General features: G+C 40.0%; 1 protein-coding gene across 2 annotated transcripts in view; it reads right to left on the bottom strand.

The window, feature by feature from the left end:
* Positions 1-741: 741 nt before the first annotated feature.
* The window catches only part of pcdh11 (protocadherin 11), a 123,668-nt gene continuing 103,618 nt past the window's right edge, over positions 742-20,791 (bottom strand). For both annotated transcript variants that reach the window (XM_031862749.1, XM_031862750.1), the window contains exon 7: positions 742-4,842. In XM_031862749.1, coding sequence (XP_031718609.1) covers positions 4,382-4,842 — 461 coding nt within the window. In that variant the 3' untranslated portion in view covers positions 742-4,381. The remainder of the gene's footprint in view (positions 4,843-20,791) is intronic.

Below are 20,791 nucleotides of genomic sequence, written 5' to 3'. Positions count from 1 at the left end.
ATGATGAACTTGAGGTATCCATTATTCTTCACATTTCAGACACTTACAAATGTACTTGTCATTGAGCGCAACGTTCAGGAAAATTTGAGGTTCCAAATCCTCTGTGATTTTGTATGAATGTGGCAAAATCCACAATCATCAATTTCAGGTTAAGCTGATGCCCCTAGAGGCAGAAAAAGAACAGCTGTAGTTTTGGATGTTTGTGTATGTACCCAGTATGTCTCCACACTGACAAATGCTATTTAAATACAAAAGAAGAGTGTTGTGGTATTTCCCCATATACCATAGAGGCGAACAGAATCACTCAGTTTTGTTAACTGTAATTATGACATTTAGAAAATATGAAAAAACAATACAGAGCATCTTTAAACCTTAGGAGATATACTGTATAACTGCTTTTTCCTTAGCTGGAACTGTGAAAGTAAAAGCCCTTTTGATCCTACTCTGGGTGTTGGCTGTGCCCCTTATCGTGTTTAATAAGGGTTACATATTTTGTTCTTTTCCCATAAATATACATATATGTCATAGGTTGAGTTGTTTCCCCCGCGGTATTAATTTTCAGAAATGAAGGTGAAATGCCATGTCCAACTTGATGGGTCTTATATCATTAGCTTGTAATTGCCATAATTGGAATACTGTGACAGCATGCTCTCATGTCGCATCTATCACTGATTTGACAATGCTCTCAGAAGAACCTAATCAAACAACAATGTAAAGTGAAGGACAAGTGTAATACGTGCATACTTTAAGGACTCGATATTTAATGGCTTAAGTAAAATTCAATGACAAGAAAAATCATTTCACCATACGGAAGGTCATTTTTTTCATAGATTTAAATGGGATATCTTACAAAGGCATGACAACACAGACTGTATAGCTTTAACCGACCAATACAGATTTGCCTTCTCTCAAAGCAAAACTTGACCTGACTCACTGATGACTAATTTACAAGCATACAAGCAGTTTTATACCATATTTTGATATAGTTTTTGTAAGATACATTTGTATACATAAAATATTCTGGCAAGGTGCATGCCAGTACACACATATGTGCACACACACACGCTCATACATGCAAGGAGACACACTTTCTCCCTCACACACATACAAGATCACCTATAAACACATTCGAACACACTCTCACCAATATTATGCATATGTAGCCATTTACATTACAAGAGAGATTGTCATCTCATCACTTCTCATGTTTTCCATTTTTTCTTTGAATCAACATATCGAATTCCAGTATGTAGCCTTTAGTCTTTACTATATGTGTCTTTGCAGTTTGTCATTGTTGTAGTAGTTTTTAGGGGTACTGCTATGTACAGTTTAAAATCCAGACAGAATAGATATTTGTGTGTACGTAGAGGCAAAAGTGGTACGCACAATTTACAAAGTTTGAAATGTGTACACTGTAACATTTTGTTTTGTTCCAAAGACACACAAACAGTTAGAGCAGTAAACACCAATACTGACACTGAATCTAATGATGGATGCATGAACTACATAGTCAAGTGTGGCCTTGTGGAGGTCCAAACAGTTCATGCAAATTATGACACAAATTGACATGGTAATCATGACACACGTTTTGAATAGAAAAATTCAGAAAATAAAAAAAAAGATTTCATGTATACTGTCTTTACTTTTAGGGCAGAGAGAATTAGGAAAAAATAGGAAAAGAACAGGGAGAGCCGAAAGTGAGGACCTGTCATCACCCTCCTCATTTTGTGTTTTATGAAAGATGACAAAAAAATGAAACAAAAGCACATTCATGTGGTATGCTCCTTGTTTGAGAAATAATAAAAGTACAAAACCCCTACTTTTACCTCTAGAAGGGCAAATGGTAGAACAAAGTGGGACAAGCAGCAGACAAAAAAAGTCACGTTGGTGTCAAAACCAATATCCTACAGATGTACATTCATGCAGTTATTATACTATTCCCTCTAGAATTTGTCTTTCAATTAATGTAGCTGCTGCAATATTACAATACACAGAAGTTATGTGGGCAGAGTAAGTTAAAACAAGTGAGGGTTATAGAAAGGTAATATTGTGCTTACTGTACACATGTGATTTGGATAAATTATTTCAAACAATCACATTATTATGACAGTGTGACAGTGTATTATCCCGTACATATTTCATGGATATTTTTACCCTCCATGGTATGAGGAAGGACACAATTTCCTGTGTCATATCTATAAACACTCCAACAGCAGAGTGTCTGTTCTTATTTATAGTGAAGGGGAAAGTTTCTTAAAAACCTAATTGTTATTTTTCAGATTTTTTTTTGTGGGAAAGATCCAACCAGGAATTTCTTTGCCCTACTTTTTTAATTGTACACAGAGACTGAAAATACTTTTTGGGGCAACATTTGGATAAAAGAAAAGAAAAATGAAGTGTTGGATTTGCAGTTGTCAGAGTGATACAATTCAATTTTCAGTGACATCATGATGTATGTTCCCTTTGATATGTGCTCCTTTTGATTAAATATGTATTATTTATACCATTTGGTGATATATGTCAGTACTATAACATTGAAATGAGATGACAAGCAATAGAGAAAAAAATGAGCAAATAAGGTGAAATTGGATCCCTAAACTGGGACATTTTCATAAAGCAGTGTTTATAGGAGGATTTATTTTAGATGCTTGTTTTGAATTAACTTCACTTTCGTAATTGACTGAGGTGAAATTGAATTGCCCCTTTTTCCGTGTCCTTGACAGACTGTTCCTTTAAGTGATCATTTCACTGAGTCTCAGATAAATCCTCTTTATAATGATAAGATTCCTGACCCCAAGTATCAGAGAGAAAAGGTGTGGTAGCTAAGAGCATGCAAACACAATTTCCCTCGCGCCTTCCCTCGAGAATGCCGCGTTGCATTATAGATTTAGGCCTGTTCCAATTTGCAAGATAGAGAAAATGAATCGCATGAATCATATACCTGATGTCGACACATGACTTGGATGTTGCTGAAAAAAAATATCAGCAAAGTCACTTATTGCTGTAGCAATAGAGTATGCTGCACCCAATCTGTTACAGCAACAAGTTAGTCTGAAGTAGTTATAATCATCAGGACAATTTACACACACAGGCAGTGATGCAGTGCATGTATGAATGAATTTGCATTTTCTATTATTCCAGTGCCAAAAAAGAGTGAAAACTGATAAAAAAAAAAAAAAAAATTGCCGAAATGAGTTGCATAAAAACACATAAAGTAATTAATAGTAAGAAGAAAAGGTGTTATCAATGATAGGGTTGGAAGAGAGGGAGTGTGTAAAGCTGCTATTTGTTAGCGTTTGTCACCTTTTCATTGCCTCCGCACATGCAGCGCATGTTTCTTGCTAGCCAACAATTCCGAAACCAGAATGACGGTCGCTGCTGAGATCACACATCAAAGTAATTGGACTGAGAATTTCATAATTAGCTCCATAGCTGTTATTACCGTATGCGAGTGTTTCTGAGCAGCGAAATGTGAGAAAAAGAAACAAGGGAAGGAAATAAAGCGTATGTTTCCAAAGCGCTAATCTTTCAAGGTTAAGCTGCTGAGAGAAAATGCAAGGAGTGAACATTTTCATAATGGAGTTGGCAGAGATGGAGCAACCATCATATGGAAAACATCTTGGGTAAGTGTGTGCATGTGCAGGAGTTTTTTTTTCTGTTATATTTTGTGTGCTGGTCCACGGTGAAAATGTAGAATGCAAAAAGTTTGCCGGTGTTGTCTACTATTGGCCTAGTTATGCTTTGTAGACTTTTTTTTTTTTTTTTTATCCTTCTGCAGTCCCCTGACCAAAATAGACTTCTGAAACACGTTCAGGCGAGACAAAAGAAAAATCCTCCACCACCAAAAGAGTTTGTGCTGCGTGTTATACAGAGCGATACGTCACTAGAACTTCAAGAGAAACATCATCCACTCAGAGCTCATAATTAACAGTAAGCGCGATTTAGCTCACCTAACACAAAGTACTGTATTTGCAAGTGTTTCTGCACACATAAATGGTCACTATCGGGGACCAAGAGGCTCGAAGCGTTACATTGCCTTTTCTTGTCACAAAGCAAACATCACCGAACTGAAAGCAAAATTCATTTTTTTTTTTTTTGTGATGGAACTACTTTGGTATAGAACTACCTATATGTATTATACATGGGCCTGTTGTGTTGAGACTTACATTACCTTTCTAATGCTTTAGCTGTAAGACTCACCCCCTATGGTTCTGTCTGAACAACATCATCATGATCGAATCCATTCTCATATGTATTCATTAGTAAAACTGAGCCGGAGCTGGTCAATTCAAATGATGCATACCTCCATACGTACGCATACATACTGATCATAAAGTCACTGACAACAAGCCGTCTATGGATGGAGATCTGTCTTTTACTCTTACAACTGGTGCTCATGTAAGAAGGAGCTGCTGCCCCCTCCAGTGGGCGTCTGCTGCCCAGGAGAGGAGAAGCTCGCCAGGGGGATGACCTTGAAGGGGTCCTCTTTCTTACTGCAGTGTCTATCCAGGGTGTTGTAGAACTGTGGCCGGTTGATCCCTTTGTCCAGTTCATCTTTTTTGGGCACAGACCTGCCTAGGGTATGGCGGCCATCCATGACCCCCATGCTGATCATGTTAGCTTTGGCTCCCCGGGCGCAGCTCTGCTGGAAGCCAAAAGAGGGCATTGTACCGGTGATGGTGGTGGTGATTGGGGTGGAGGTGGGGCTGTTGCTGCCAGGACCCTGGAAGTGGGCCAAGGCTGGTGGCATCCAGCAGCTGTCGGAGTGGCCCAGTATCAGACACTCCTGGGTACAGGTCTCAGAGGCCTCAGCCAAGGCTTTCTGTAGGTTCACCTCGATAGCTGTAAAAAAAAAAAGAGAGGAGAGGAAAAAGAATTAAACAACACAGTTAATCCAACAGGTCAAAACATACAGAGAGTGCAGTTGGAATGCAACAATTTTACCAGGGTGCTGAGGAGCACTGCATGAACTCATGAATCACAATGTAAGTGGAAGAAAGTTGTCATCTTATCAGCATTTGACCCAGAAAATGTCAGCCTTTTATTGAAATGAAAGTCAGTGATAAATGTTTTGTTTCATCTCGTAATGAGAAAAACACCAACAGAGCATTTAATTTCCATTGGTATTCCCATGACTCTGTCTGTTTACCTACAATATGCAAGGAATTCCCTGCAGCTTAATTAGAGTTGGGAAAAAAAAAATGTCTTGCTGTCTGTGTCTCGTATTGGCTTTGCTGTGTTAAATATTTAATGAACATCTTAACAAAGCCTTGTTTATTTTAATCACTGTCAATGTGGCACACCTTAAGCCCCTCTGGACAAATAAGAAAACTCATACAAAGAAATCCCATCACCCCAGTATCCTGTGAGCAACTTTAGCATATTCAGGTACAATTCATATACATGCTTAATTGTGGCAGCATCTATAGTTGCATGCATGGAAGGGAAAACAAAACTAAAAAGTGAACGAGGAGGCCACTGAGCAAGGCTAAGCACTCAAACTATCTTATCTCATTATCCCGGCACTGACATCATATGTGGAATGAGTCTGGGATGAGGCCTCAACATTGAGCCTCAGCAATAAAGCCTGTCAGGCCAGATAATTAGAATGTAAAACAGCGGGCACCAAGGCAACTAGGAGCCTGCAATGTTATGTTTCCTAGGCCATGCAAAGGAGAGACGGGTCCTCATTCAAACATCACATCGCTCCTCTAGGCATCAGCTTCAAGCTGTCATGTAGAAATTATTTAGTATATTTGCATAAGTAAGGATGCTATAAATAATAAAGTGTTCTTAGACCCCAGTACACAGGGACGGCTATTCCTTTACGCGCTCAAGTTCTGCATGCTCCGTGTAATTCGATTCCACAAACATCCGCAAATCTTCTCGCCACCTTGTTTATTGTTTTATGGCATTCTACTAAATATAAATGAATATTCTGATTGCGTTAGTGATACCAGCTTGGCCTCCCAAAACTATCGAGATTGTTGTATAACGGCCCAATGCATTTCTGTATTTCCACGCAGCCGCAGATTGAATAGAACAACGTCGACTTTAATTATAAGAGCAGTGTCTGAAAATGAATCACCTGGTATAAATTGTGAGGATATATTTGGAGTGCCCACATGGAGTCAAATCTGTCCTCTCCATATTGAACTGGAGCCTTGGAGCAGGAGTGTATAAATCCCCTGGGCGGTAAATGTGTCACCTTTCAGAGGGTCACTAACTTCATTAAGGAAAAAATGGATGCTGCCTTCTTATTCTCTGAGCTAGCACAATAGGGCCGAGCCAAGTCTCGGCCGTGCCCTGACTCAATCTCTCTCAGAGTGTTTTCTGCCACTAGTAATGCCTTTCTCAGGGTACCGTCATTTTTGATGAGGTAATGCTATTAGCATGAACTTCTTATTCCACAAGCGTGCACAAATAAGTGTTCCTCGCAAAAACACACGAAAGGGCATCTCTGCCAGATTTCCTCCCTCCTCCTCAACTTTAAATGATCAGTGCAGCCAGAGGTGAAGCTGTCTTTAACGTAGTGTACTTTACAAATGAAAGGGAAGTCTGTGGCTCTGTGACTTCACACAGTTTGAACTCATAGCAGTTCTGTTTCAACAGCCTTCACTGCCTCTCAATTCTGCATGCAAAATTTCACATCCAGACGTTCCAAAAAAGACATGGGTCTGTACTATTTTCTATTCCAGCGGGATAGTGTGGATAGGCGGTGGCAGGGTGGGGAGGGTGGAAGCACGGTGTGAGTGATGTTGCTGACAGCTCTGGCTGCTTTCGTCAGCTAGAGGTATGCCGCAGCCTGCTTGTGATGCCGCTGTCTTTTGTATTCAGGGGAAACAACTGTACCCCGCGGAGCTTTCGGGAGGAATCACACATCACTGACGCCATGGATCCCCTGATGCTGAGAACATTCTTTTCTACGTTCCCTTCAAGGAAATTTGAATGGCAGACAAGTGGGGATAATGGCAAACAATTGGTTGTGATAGACGGCATGGCTTGGATCAAACCTACTGTTTTCATTTGAGAACATTGAAACAAAACTGTGATACCTGTTTAGTTACTCTACACTAGACTTGACTGAACATCTAACACAAGTTCACCTGTAATCAACCCGAATAACAGACTGCTGCTGACTCCAGGAATGAAGTGGTATTCAATTCATGTTCTGATGCAAAAAAAGCCTGCAAGCGAATTACACTGCTTTGTCATAAGGTAATATGATCAATGGTCGTGTTGTGGATTTCTAGATGCTCCACAGTGCCCCCGTCCAAGGTTTTCTCGTTGATCCTGTGGTCATATGCAAGGTCAATACCAGCAGTAGCCTACAGCAGTCTTGTTCTGCAACATCAACACATCCTTTGGCCAGCAATGGATTGAGCACTGCTGCATCCACCTTCAGCTGACCTTCCATCTGTGCGGTCAAACATTACAGCTTGTATAAACATTGGACATGTGTAAGAGAGAGGCCAGAGCATGCTGCATGCCACTAAATGGAAATACCGCTTCAAATCTGACTGGACACACTTAAAATCTTTTAATTTAAAAATACAAGAGGGTTGGACACAATAGTTTGAATGCCTGCAATATTTTGCAATCCAATTTATTGGCCCCTCTACATGTTTTTGAGACTTATATTACTTTATTATCTAGTTTAGTTTGTGTTCTAGTAAGCAGGGGAAAAACAGAACATGAGCACAGGTATCACATGAGCCTCTTTCAATCGAATGCAGTCCAGTACACCCCGAGCCTACTAAAAGCTGAATAAAAGCCCTTCTGAACCAGTCTTAACAAAGCCTACCTCAAAAATGCTACATATATCGTATTAGCTTGTAATATAGTGTACATATGTTTGTATCCAGCCCCTGTTTAAACACATTTTGTAATAATCCAACCAGCTGGCATGCAGGGGATTCATCAATAATAATGTCCCTTTAAGTGCAGCTCTGATAGTGAACTGTCCCAGACAACAGATTCATGTTCTAATTTAAAACAATTAACTGCTTTGTATGCACACCAGCGTCTCACCTACAATCTTTTATAACAGTGGTTAATACAGGATTATTCTGGTAATATTTGCTGTGTTTATGGCCATTCCTGTTTTTGGATATTAATACAGGTTGTAATGCTGAAATAATCAGCAGTAATTCAACTTTTCAGGGCCATGCTGCTGCCTGTTATTGAGGTTACTGTACACAGTTGGTAATATAAAGATAAGCGGTTGGATTTTGGCATCAAGGTAATGTAATTATTTGTATAGCCATGATAAACAGAGCAAGGCTCAAACTCATGAGGTTGTTCAAGAGCTACGTTACCAACCAGATTTCTGGAATGTTGACACTTTGTTTCGCGTTATATTTTACCTTTTTATTATGCTGGTATGCTTTAAATCTCGCTCATTTCTTTGTCTAGTGGCCATGAAATCCACTAATGCAAACACCAGCTCTGACAGGCAGACACACGCGCACACAGGCTAGGATGCACATTAGCTTCCCAGTATAATAGCATGAGATATTTAACATGACAGTTGATGATATTTACTGACAGAGCTAGTTACATCTTGATGAGCTTCACATTAAGGTCTGCACACATATCACGATTCAACTTATTATTTCAGCATGCACAAACTCATTATTGCTAATTAAAAGGATAATTGCATGCATCTAGGACATTAAATTCCTCAAACAGCCACCAGGAAGGTGGACTGCGCCTCAGACTCATTCTGTGGTGTTAATTGGTGCAGTCTTTTCATTCTTTTAGCCTGAAACTTATATTCATCAAACTCACTCGTATTGTCAAAATGAAAGCTTTATCAAGTGCTGCAGACTTCCTCCATGTAAGCATGTACAGTGCCATATTTAAAGTATATTTGTTTGTTTTCCAGCATGTTATTATGCCAAGAAAATAAACCTTTCACCATCCGAAGCATTCTCACCTACAGCTCTGCCCCTCTGTGTCAATTCAAACAGGTTTAATGGTGCCAGGAAATAAAATAAAAAGCGTAGAGGCTGATATTCAGCTGTATTAGACATTGTATACGGCCAACATGTCTTTCATCAAGAGTAAAAGCACCATCCTAGAATACTGCAAGTACTGCAGCTAATATGAGTGCACAAATATCATCATTATCATATTATGTGTTCTTGTGTGATGGGGGATGAGATGAGACCGAGAGAAAGACGAGAAGAGAGGTGATATGAGCATGTGTCTCGAGTCTGGAGGGAGACCAAAAGACAGAAAGACAAGAATGTGGAAGATTCCTTCAAACAAATAGAATCACAGTAGAAATAATTGGGTTTGTAATTACCAAGACTTTATCACTTCAGTAGGCCTTATATCCACTCCAAACGTACAATCTGGATAAGCAAATGGATGGTCATTAATAATAATAGCGCTATTAAAACCTTTTGGTGTTGCACGGAAAAGAGAGATGCCATTACTTTCATCACAGCTCTGGCAATCATCATTTGAAGGAGAGACTAATGCCTCACAGAATAACAAATACAAGACAGACAACTTCAATTCAAGATTCTATTCAGTCCGCTTTCGGAAGGAATGAAAACTATATGAAATACTAAGAAGTCCTGATTATACATGACTATGATGTATGACATGGGAATATGCAGGCTTGTTGACAAGGTACGTGTCTTCTCTGGAAATAGCCCGTCTCTATGGCAATGTGACTAAAAATTAACTTTCCTCTGTACGTCAGACTCGAATGCTATTTGGTTTTCTTTACCTTTATCAGGATACAGTATAATCCTCGTGAAGGCAATAAGAGCTGTCATTGTCACTGCTGACAAGGGCACGGAGGAGGAAGTAAATATTCCATTGCAGCAAAAAACTTGGCATGATCTTTGGAAGGCAGATATCAACCGGGCTGCAGAGGTCAGTAGTGCCATGTAGGAGGCTGACATGTATTAAGATATATACGGAGACGTCCTGGGGTAAACAGCTACTGTGGGATTTGTATTAACTGTATTTTATTATATAATGTGGAATGAAACAATAGAAATATCGCTATACGGCCTGTCTATATCTACAGTAAATGCCATTCTCATCAGCTATCACATGCCCTAAGAATGGTAATGAGTTACCAATGATAATAGTGCAGGGGATTCCTCCACTGAAACATACATTTCAGATCAGTTCTGTGCAGCAGCGATACTAAGTGAGATATAAGAAATGGCCATTGCTCCTCTTCTTTTGTCTTTCATTTAAAGACAAATAGTGCCACATACAATAAATGGCCTTTTTCAAAGGAGAAAATGTGACGCAGATAAAAGAGCGAGGTTGTCCATATATACTCGAGACTAATTAGTTTTGATGCATTTACTGAGCTGAACATGGCGAGTCTCTGAGCCACATACGTATTTATCACCACTTGTGGGACCTATACAGTTCATCGCCTGTAATCCATCTAGCCTTGTCTACTCTCGACCCCTTTTGCTTTCCTAGTGTTTGACCCATTGTAACTGAAAGTAATTGCAGACAGAAAACAACATCTAATGATTACTTTATCTGGGAGTCTGAGAGAGAGTGAAAAGTCACAGACAGGTACTTTCAACAAAAGGAGGAGGTCTTTTTGTTCCCGACATACAATTTCAGACAACAAAGAATATTATTGACTTGGCTGAGATTAGAACACCAAAACAAATAACAAAGCACAGAGAGAGGACAAAGTGCACAAAGACCGAAAGGATCCCTTGAACAACCCAGTGCCAAGCACTTGCTTCTTTCTTTTTGTTACCATTGATTAAAAGTATGTTTAGGTTGAAGCACCCATTTCCCCACTGAGAATATACAAGAGCAACACAATGTACAGACCTAATTTAATGTTGATTCCTTCGTCACAAAGTCACCCTCATTGTCAGAGAAAAAAAAAACTTTTTCAAAATGTTCATATCGCCTCAGCATAAAATGTTTACAAAAAAAAGCAATGCCAACATCAACAACAGCAATTGTGTGATTTCCATCAACAGAGAGCACAGATGGTATAAGGTAGAACACCGCAACAGCTTTCTTCTTGACACTTGACTTTCTGTGTGTGACATTGGTTGATTACATCTCCTTTATTATGTGTGGACTACTATTGGGCCTCCCCACCGGAGGACAAGATGCCGGTGTCAACATCAACACAATCAGGCCTGGCCAAATACCCAGCGTGGGCCAGATAGAGGAGAGGTGCAAACACCATAACAATCTGCAATCAGCACTCATCACCACAAAGACACAGAGGAGGAGGCATGCAGTTTCTATGAGGGGTAGAAAACACAAGACATGCTCATGTAGATAAACACACGCACACACACACCAGTGCTCTCTTTTTAAAACATCACACAAGAGCAGCCATTTATTCTCTTTTTGTAAGTCTGCACTTGTGCAAACACTAAACGATGGTGTAGATATGCCGTAGGTGTGCTGTCCCTGACAAGGAAGCAATACATAAATACATATTTATGAGATTAAAAATGTGAATCCACCTTAACATTCATTGCACATGGATGACTGTCTGAACATTTCCATATTGTGTAGATAATGTGAGGTCTGGGAAATGAAAATAAAGAGCGTGGAATGAAAAGGAAGTGACATTTTTGTAGGGGGATGAAAAAAAGAAAAAATAGGCTGATTAAGTGGGACCTGACAAAGCTGTTTGATATTTGCAAGAAGATTGGAGTGTTCCAGCAGAAATACTATCTAATCAATCATGAGGGTTTTTTTTAGATGACTTTGATCTAAAAATGTCACTTTAAACTCTTTGCTTTCCTTTTAATATCAAATTAAAAGCTTTTTAGGGATACGCAGGTCGTCAAAGAAGAGGAAAAACCTGTTGCGTATGAGCCGATAAAACAAATGGATTTTTTTTTTTTCAGGTAAAAGCTAATAAGAATGAGGCCTTTGCGTCACATGATGGGGGAGAGACTAGAGAGACAAACTGTAGAGCAATCACTGTGCAACATCCTGTGTCATGTAACAAGCAAATTCATCACACTGACCCATTGCCCCCAATTATTATGGAAAACAACAATGAATCAAATTAACATTGAAGAAGCTCCCGGATCTGGCAGCCTGTCTGTATAGCCGATGGATTCAGCAGGAGGAGAAGAGAAGGTAATAAACAAGGTGCCACCGCATATGCTATATATCTTGCAGTCATTGATGATTAGCTCTGTTTTCCCTTAGCCATACATTACTGTTATTGCCTCCATGGCCAGGCAGATAGGAAGTGGATACAAAGGCATCGTGAAGCCCATCTTTCAACGGATAACTGGCAGGCTGAAAACCACTCAGCACCAGCGGCGGCAAGATTTCAGTGCATGAGTGATCTGGGCATGGTGGAAATTGTAATCTCTTATATGATAGAGCTCAGAAGACGACCTGCGGTACAGTTTTCGTTGTGTTTTTCTAGGGCGTTTGTTTATTGTACAGTGAAGTGAAATCTTTCAATGTTGTCACAAAAAAGGACTCACTCTTCAGATGTCAACAGCTCAAGTTCCAGTGTCTCGTCCTACCAGGCAATCCGGAAAATGTGTAATCTATACGAGGTGTCGGTGTCAGAAGCAGACACTCACACTGTCCCTTTTCTGCTTACTTTCCTTCCTCTTTCTTCAAAACATTATGAGGACAGCTTAGGCATGAATGCAGACTGTATGCGGTATTAGTCACAGTCATTAATGCTGAGCAAACTTATATTTGCAATATCAGTGTGTAGTGTTGCGTGGTAAAGGTTTTAACATGAGGGGCAGACTCTTTACAGATCCCCCTGTGCATGTACACTTTAAAGGTTCTCCTTCTCCGGAGCGCCACAGACCCTCCTCCCGGGACCACTATTAATTTTTCACTGAAACCTCCCTTGAATAATGAATTCTCTCCTATTTATACGCTGTGATAAGTCCACTGAATGTCTAAAAAGGGGTTATCATGAAAAGGGTAAGGCTTTCAGAGAGAGACCTCTTCCTGCTTAACATGTTTAATTCATCCGCATCGCCATGTTCTTGAAAGCAGGAGAAAAGTCATATAATGTATCACTGGCAAACATGAAAGCAGACCCAAGAGGCACATTCAATAAATCAAAGCTTTACTTTTAGTGTTTTGATGTTGACTGTCACAATCCTCCAACCAAACACCAGCTGTTGAAAGTTCAGATATATGCCTTTCACTCCTCCAGGCCCTGCTGACGGATATGCTCTCACTAAAATCACAGTCGCACTCAGTGGCTTGTGTTAATGTTTCTGTCACTATGCACTTCATTTGGGGATGTGTTGAGTGCAGGCATTGTCAACTAACGTTCCCAACAGCGAGAGCAACAGATACAGATAGAGACACGGGGTGAGAGTTTGTAAAATGGCTGGGTTGCTGAAACACAAGCAAAAAAAGTTGTTAAGCTTAACAAATAAATAACACAAAAAAACAGGAACATGTTTCAAAACTGTGAAGAAAGAAAAACTAGAATTGATTAACACGTTTGAAACTTAAAATATGCTGTTGCTGTGGTGACTTCAATTTACTCCAGCATAGAAAAAGCCTGATTTCGCTGCTGTTTGTATCGGCACTTAAAAGTGAGGCAACCCGTTCACTACAGTTACACTCTCAGACCAAATAACCATGAGGCTGGCTCATCATAACAGTGTTACCCTCACATAAAGACAATTAATTGACTCAGCCAGTGATATCACATAGTTCTATTGTCACAAATGAACTGCAAATAATAAAGATGTACGGTGATCTTATTCCATACTAAAGCTCAAGCATTTTTAGATCGTGCAAGTACCAATGCAATTGTAAGTGAATGTAATTTGTAGTCAGTTTGAATCTATTTATATAATGAGAAATTGCTAACATGGATATTGGATTACTGATTATACTAAAGAATTGTCCATACCAAGTCCTAAAAATAATGAATTATATTCCTGTTGATTATAGTTCGCCGTCATTGTTTTAGATTGTATCTCAATATATTGTTAGCAGTTTTAATCACAGGGCACTCAAACAATTTGGCCTCCAAAACCTCCTTTCGTGTCTTCAGTACTGCTTTCATTCCTAGGGTGGCAAATCTAACAGCTTCGGTTTCCAGAAAAAATAAAATGTATTGTAAAATAGAAGGGCAAAAGCAGAAAGTAGGTTCCGTGATTGTGTTCTGTATGTGATGATGAAGAGAATGCTCCGCTCCAATGGTTACAACAGTCCACAGAGGAGGATGTCGGTGAAAATAGCCACTCGACTAAGTTTGCTCTAGAGACTGCCAGCAACCCATTGACCTTAATGTATTTCATGCTGTTTAGCCTCGAGCGCTAACTATCAGATATTAACACCCTGCGTCTTTGATTTTGCATGCCTGTCAGGCCCTGAGGTCACTTGTATATATTGTTTGACCCAGGGTGCCATCCTCTTTATGTCAGTTGTTTCTTCCACCTCTAACACGACAAACTCCCACGAAGAGGCAGGGGTATGTCACATTTCTTCTGCCTGGCATCTAGCATTGACTCTAATGTTGACATGTCTTAGCAGAGCCCGGGGAAGGTGTGGAGAGACAGGAAGTTGGCAAATAAAAAAATGCCCGAAATGTCAAACTGGTGTTTGTAGAATTGTGGGAGAAATTTGCCCGAGCTTCCTGGCTTATTACCACCACCGTTACGATGATATCACTATAGCCAATTTCATCCTGCAGTTTATTTCAAGCTGCTGGGTTTTTTGTGTGCATGTGAGTGAGTGCGTGCAAGGAGAAACAGGCTCACCCTCTATGTAATTCAGTGTGTGAAGGCACCAATACCCATCTCTATGATAATTTTCTATTCACCATGAGCAAAGACAGCAACACTGATACATTTCATTTCCCCTTTATTAACTGGTGCGGAAATGTTGGGCCCGGCAGAAGTGACTTCTGAAGTCCATCGGGGTGGCAGTTTGTTTTACGGGTGGGAGGAGAAAGCTACTAGTCTACAGGGTAGATGATTCTTGGAGCCATGCATCCATAACAATGTATTTGCCGAGATAAGAAGCTGACCGTTTAGTGACCATTGCGTGACACCCTGGGTCAAAGCAGTTCCAACGATACACTCGCCTTGTGTAAGAAAAAAGAAATGACAGGTCACCCCTCCGAACTTCTGGCAAAGTTTCAGTAGTCATATGTCCCGTATATATCTAGCTGGCATTACTTGTTTGAGGTTCATGTGTGACATGCAGAGTCGAGTCCAGTCAATCACAGTGACATTCAATTCACTAGAAGTGATGACTTGCCACCCGTCTGCCACTTTTATCTAGGGCCGGTGTCCTCTTTATTTTTCGTCATCCCAGACTCTCCTTTTCGCCACTCTGATAATGCTAATTATTTCAAACTATCAGGTAGACAGTTTCAATTCCAATTAAATCTCGTCTTCCCCGCTGACCTTGGGGTGGGGAACAGGGTTGCTCTCTCAGCCCTGAACACTTTCATTGGCGGTTATGGGTGCCATTTAAGAAGAAATTTAAACTCAATTTTAGCCTGACTTCAGTGAATACAAGCTGAGTTCACCCTTGTCAAGACAGAAGGGTGCTCAGTATATGTATTCCAGTAACACACTTAATGTGATAATTAAAAGGGGCCCAATTAAAGCTTCAAGGCATAACTGGCTACTCTGAAACATCCTCGGGTAGCTGTGAAGGGCAGATTTACAACCATATGCAGCTAATCTGGCTGTCTCGGATGGGTTATGAATCTTAATACACTGATGTTACAATGACGTATCGGGTGGCGGTGGTGCACAAACTCTATCTTTTGCTCACAGTATCAACAAGCGGGTAAATTAAGCCATAAAATTCCTGTATGGGCGGCGAATGTGTGCACTTCATAATAATGGATCAAAATGATAATAAGTTCTGCGCAATGGCATAATGGCAAATGGAATAGCAGAGCCTGCTGCAAAAACAGAGGGCACCATGTATGTAAGAAAAACAATTACGTGATATTGACAGCTAGTGCAATCAAAGGCTCCCCTGCCAGACTCAATGAGGTGCCAATCAACTGAGTGTCTCTGCCTCACATTGCCGCTGCTGCCTTTCATTTTAGAGTCAGAGGAGATTCTGCCGTGGTGAATCATCAGTCAATACCTCAGAGCTGATGGTTAATGCTGATTGATGACACTCACCCCCCCCCACACACACACACACACACACACACTCCCCATCCATCGGCAATGAACAGTTAGGCTGGGGAAATCAAGAGTAAAAACAAGCAAGCAAGGACTACATTTCAAATTATTATCATTGTCATGAGTGGTTATTGTAAAGTAGTTGTAGTAGTGATAGTAGTTGTGGTAGCAGTAGTCAGTCTTGTTTTTGATTAGCATTGTTCCAAACTAGCTTAAAAGCCTCTGTCACCATGTTTTGACGGCTTTATTGTTTTTCTTCTGCAAGAAAACCGGCTGCTCATCGAATGTTACTAAAGGTCGTTCATGATTGATTCATGCTATAATTAAAATGATTATTAAAATAAACGGTAAGGCACAAGATACTTTCTCTTCACTCTTCGCTGAAATAATGTGAGAATCAGAATGTCATTCAAAGCATGGCATTAGCCAACACAGTGTGCAGGCATCGGAGAACAATTTAGTACACGCATGTAATTAGTGCGATTCTATCAAATGTGTCATTTCTATCACCACAATACTCTGCCTTGCTCTTCCTTCCCCTCACCTATGGCGGCTTGCTCATGACCTGAATAATAGAGCAAGATTGCTCCTCAACAGCGAAAAAGACCATTTCTGTGGAAGCATCTTAATGTGAATTTATGTGAAACATGGCAATAGTGAGCTGTAATAGGCACTTTCTAACCCAGAAATGTCAAGCAGGAGGAGGAACAGTGCAACAAAACATAGGTATAATATTGAAGTGTCACCCCTTAAAAAAAAATTATATATATATATATTTTCTCTCCCTTTTTATCTCCTCTATCTCTCTGTCTGTCTCCATCTCTTGCTATCCTCTCTCGTACACACTCACTTCTTGCTGTTTATTTCTCTAGATTTCATTCTCTTCTTGCGGGTACAACTTCAGCTATTCTGCTTCGTTATTAAAGCACGCACTGGATCAGGCAACTTCCTCTGTCAATACAAGAAGAAGAAAAAAAAAAAAAGGCTGACTTTTTGTTGGACATCATCCAGCGATGATTTCCTGTATTCAGCAGGGTTCGTAGCATTTCCTTCATTATCCCTCTTCCACTCCACACTCACTCTATTTATTTACAGTGGCTCTGAGGGAGTCAACATATTGAAGTCAGACTGAAGGAAGGCGGGATGTTAACCATCCATCTCTTTGACAAGCAGAATAAACTAATTTTCTAATTTGCGAGCATGTGACCCCAGTCATTTTCTATTCATAATTCATTACGGAAATACAATCAGACATCATACCTCACCTGAAGACAACATTGAGATGTTGAAAAACACTGTATGAAGGACCTTTAAACAAGCTAGCTGCACTGCCGAAACAATCTCAACAATGTGTTCAGTGCCTATAGACTGCGAGGAATGCATCTGGCTCCCATCCCCTTAATTTCAATTGCTCTTTGATTCGCATAGGTCTTCAAAGAGCAAGGTGGGACCATTACCATTTTAAGTGGTTAACATTTAAAATATTACTCGTTTTCAATATTAAACATGTTGAGGGCACTTCTCTGGTTTTGCCTGGCTACATTGTACATCTTAGCCACAAGTAAACAGACTGAAAGCTCCCGAAACCAAGTTGCAAGAGGGGGAATAATCATTTAGAAACAGCTTCCAGGAGACGCTTTCCCGTCGAAAACAATTCAAAAATTGAAATGCTATAAGGGAAGAAATCACAATGATATTCCATATATACGACACTTAACTCCCCGTCTATTCCTCGTTCAGTCCACACTTCACAGAGCACACGACAAATAATGGTAAACTCTTCTGGCAGAAGAAGAAAGGGTATTCATTTTCCAACCTGTAAACTGTAAACTGAAAATACCTGTGAAGTGGATAATTCTGTCAGGGAGAGACATGCATTTTCCCCTTCCTGGTGTCAACACAACTTCTTTTGAGGTGTGCAGCGATGTCTGTATGGACCCGATAAGTCTCTTATTCTTAGCAAAGAGTAATTTGCAAAATGCAGACGGCTGTACACAGACTCTCCACATTGTTAATTAAATCATCCCGCCTTTGATGTTTTCTCAGGTTTTAATGGGAAAATAACCGTAATAAATAGGATGCTCACTTCCCTCCTTGTGAAAAGACTGATCCATGGATGGTGCATCAATGATTCAACCTGCAATTCTGTAAATACATTCAATTAACCATAAATAAAACTGCATGACTTTCAACTGAAAGCAAAGCATTGTTTGTCTTTAAAGCTGTCAAGGTGCTGGCATATATTATTCACAGTTATTTGCACCTAATAGCTGTTTCCAAATGAACATTGACCATATGGTCAGGAAACCACCAAAGGGTGTGTCTGATAGAAATTAAATATAGTCTCTCCTTTTCACCTTATTGTCTAAAATCAAAGAGTGGGGTTTTTGACTGTCTTTGTATGGTCGGTTTTAGTTTTCAGTCTCCTCCGACATTAACATGTATCCATCCGTGACAAGTTGAACCTATCCGGTAAAGCAAATTCAGAAAGAAATATGAACAAATACACCTCCCGCAACCTGCCTTTTAATTTGATCAATAAAGATGAGTTTCTCTCCATAATGAAATTCACACTCAAGTCCTTCAATGGCCGCCATTAAAAGGTCAGGCACTAAAAGGAGATTTTGTTTCCTAATTAGTTTACTCTGCTCAGCATGGGGCTGCTAAACAACAGTCTTGCTGAAAAGTATGACACCCACCATTTTGTTTAGTCATTAACTTCCTGGACCACATATGCTGGGAGTATTACATGGTGACCTTTGCACTAATCGATCAAACATATTGTGTCTAAAGAGTGAAGCAAAATCAGGCAGGGAAAGTCAATCTTCCAAGTCGGGTCAAGCTGATAACGGAATACAGGCCCTAAAGTGTTAATGGCAGGCTGATTATCTGAATAGTTAGTGTTTTGTACTGCGACCTCTAATTACTTCCAAGGCTAGTCTTTGAAAAAGCAATTATGGGCTGGGCTAAACTGTACATCTCACTTTAACGCTTCAATTCTTGTATAATTCATTTGTTCCAATTTGCAAATATCAGCAATAGGTAGATGAAAAATATGAATAAAAAAAAGAATCAGACTCTTTATTTCTTGAACAATGTGCCTCAATCTCCGCGTTCCATTCACAATCAAATATGTATTATAATTCAACTTGGCCGTAATTAAATCTGCTTAATCCCACAACACATTCCTGTAACCTGTAATCATCTCTGCAGGTAATGGCTCTGAAGGTCAAGCATAAGCAAGATGCATTACTTATGTTCTACGTACCTTTGTCGTAACAATGTGAAAAATTAGTAATATGGCACATTATTTCAAGTGAGCACATAAGGAAGGAACCAAAGTGCTCAATTATTTGCTTTTATCCACCAGTAGAGGGCATGTAGTCTCTTAGTGTCTCTCTTCAATGTCTTGCATGAAAAGTTACTCAAGACCTCACTTATGCTGCAGCTAAACCCCTTGATGTGCCATTTGGTCTGAGGTACCTCTGCAGGGCTCTCTGTTGCAGTGTGTCACCAGCAATACATCCATCCGACAACATATGCAACATTGCACAAGGGAGAGCAACAGACATAAACCCCACCACCAGGAAATGTGCAATGGCTTTCAATGTGCTCGCTCTTTTTTTCTTTTCTTGTGGTTGTCCTTGAACAGTCAAGGGCCCACAAAATAATAAAAAAAATATGAAAACTATATACCTACATTGTGTATTTATATACAGTATTTATATACAGCATATATACATTTAATTAACATACATATATGGTAAGAGTTGTAGGTGAGGTCAGATTATTTTAAACTGTCTTGTGAGATTTCAAAGGTGTGAGGCGAACGCTTAAATGACGTGTCCTCCTTCTGTCTAGCCACAGACGGCCAGAAACAACTTGACAGTGTGGCCCCAAAGACAGGCCCAGGATTAATGATTTGTGACAGCTTCAACGAGCCAGGATATGAACAGTCATCCTGCAGCCATTACATAAGTAGAAACAGCTGTTTCAGCAGAGGCTTTGATTTCTTGGTGTAACAGTCCTCAGAGAAGCGTGGCAGGAGAGGGGACCTCCCGTCACATACAAACAGGCTAAACAATATCGTGGTGCAGCAGGTTTTGTAGTGAGCGAGTGGCTGCAGCACTGGTTGCAGTTTCAATGGAGCTGGATAAAGTGACTCTCTAATGTCCAGTTTTCCTTGTAGCCCTCAAATATTGAGACATCAAGGAAACATACTAACTGTATCTATGTAGTTTATATTGGTGACTTCAGAGGCTGCTGCCAACGCCTGTTGTGTAATTATAACAGCCTGAATTATGTTTGGCGGTAATTCTGCAGCAGAGACTAAATTGTGATTACAACGGGCATGAATGGAGCTAGATTAAACCCAGTTGGAGAATATTGTGAAGGGACTGCAATTAGATACAACATTATTCCTTTTCTATTTGATTCTAAGAACATTGCCTTGTTCTGCCACAATAGGATTTAAAAGCCTATTTTGAAAACCTGGTGAATGTACAGAACATGACGAACCACTTTGTTTAAACTGGACAAAAGACGGGCTTTGCATGTGTTTTCTGACAATTGCCTTTGCTTCTTTTCTTTCTAGATCACCCCAAAGAGCCATACAGAGGGGCTTTGAATAGACGTCATGGAAACAGTCAAGAGATTGCTTT

This window comes from Anarrhichthys ocellatus, unplaced genomic scaffold (genome assembly GCF_004355925.1).
Source record: "Anarrhichthys ocellatus isolate YVR2014 unplaced genomic scaffold, GSC_Weel_1.0 scaffold27, whole genome shotgun sequence".
In the NCBI taxonomy this organism is placed as follows: Eukaryota; Metazoa; Chordata; class Actinopteri; order Perciformes; family Anarhichadidae; genus Anarrhichthys; species Anarrhichthys ocellatus.
This window is presented reverse-complemented; position numbering and strand designations above follow the sequence as displayed.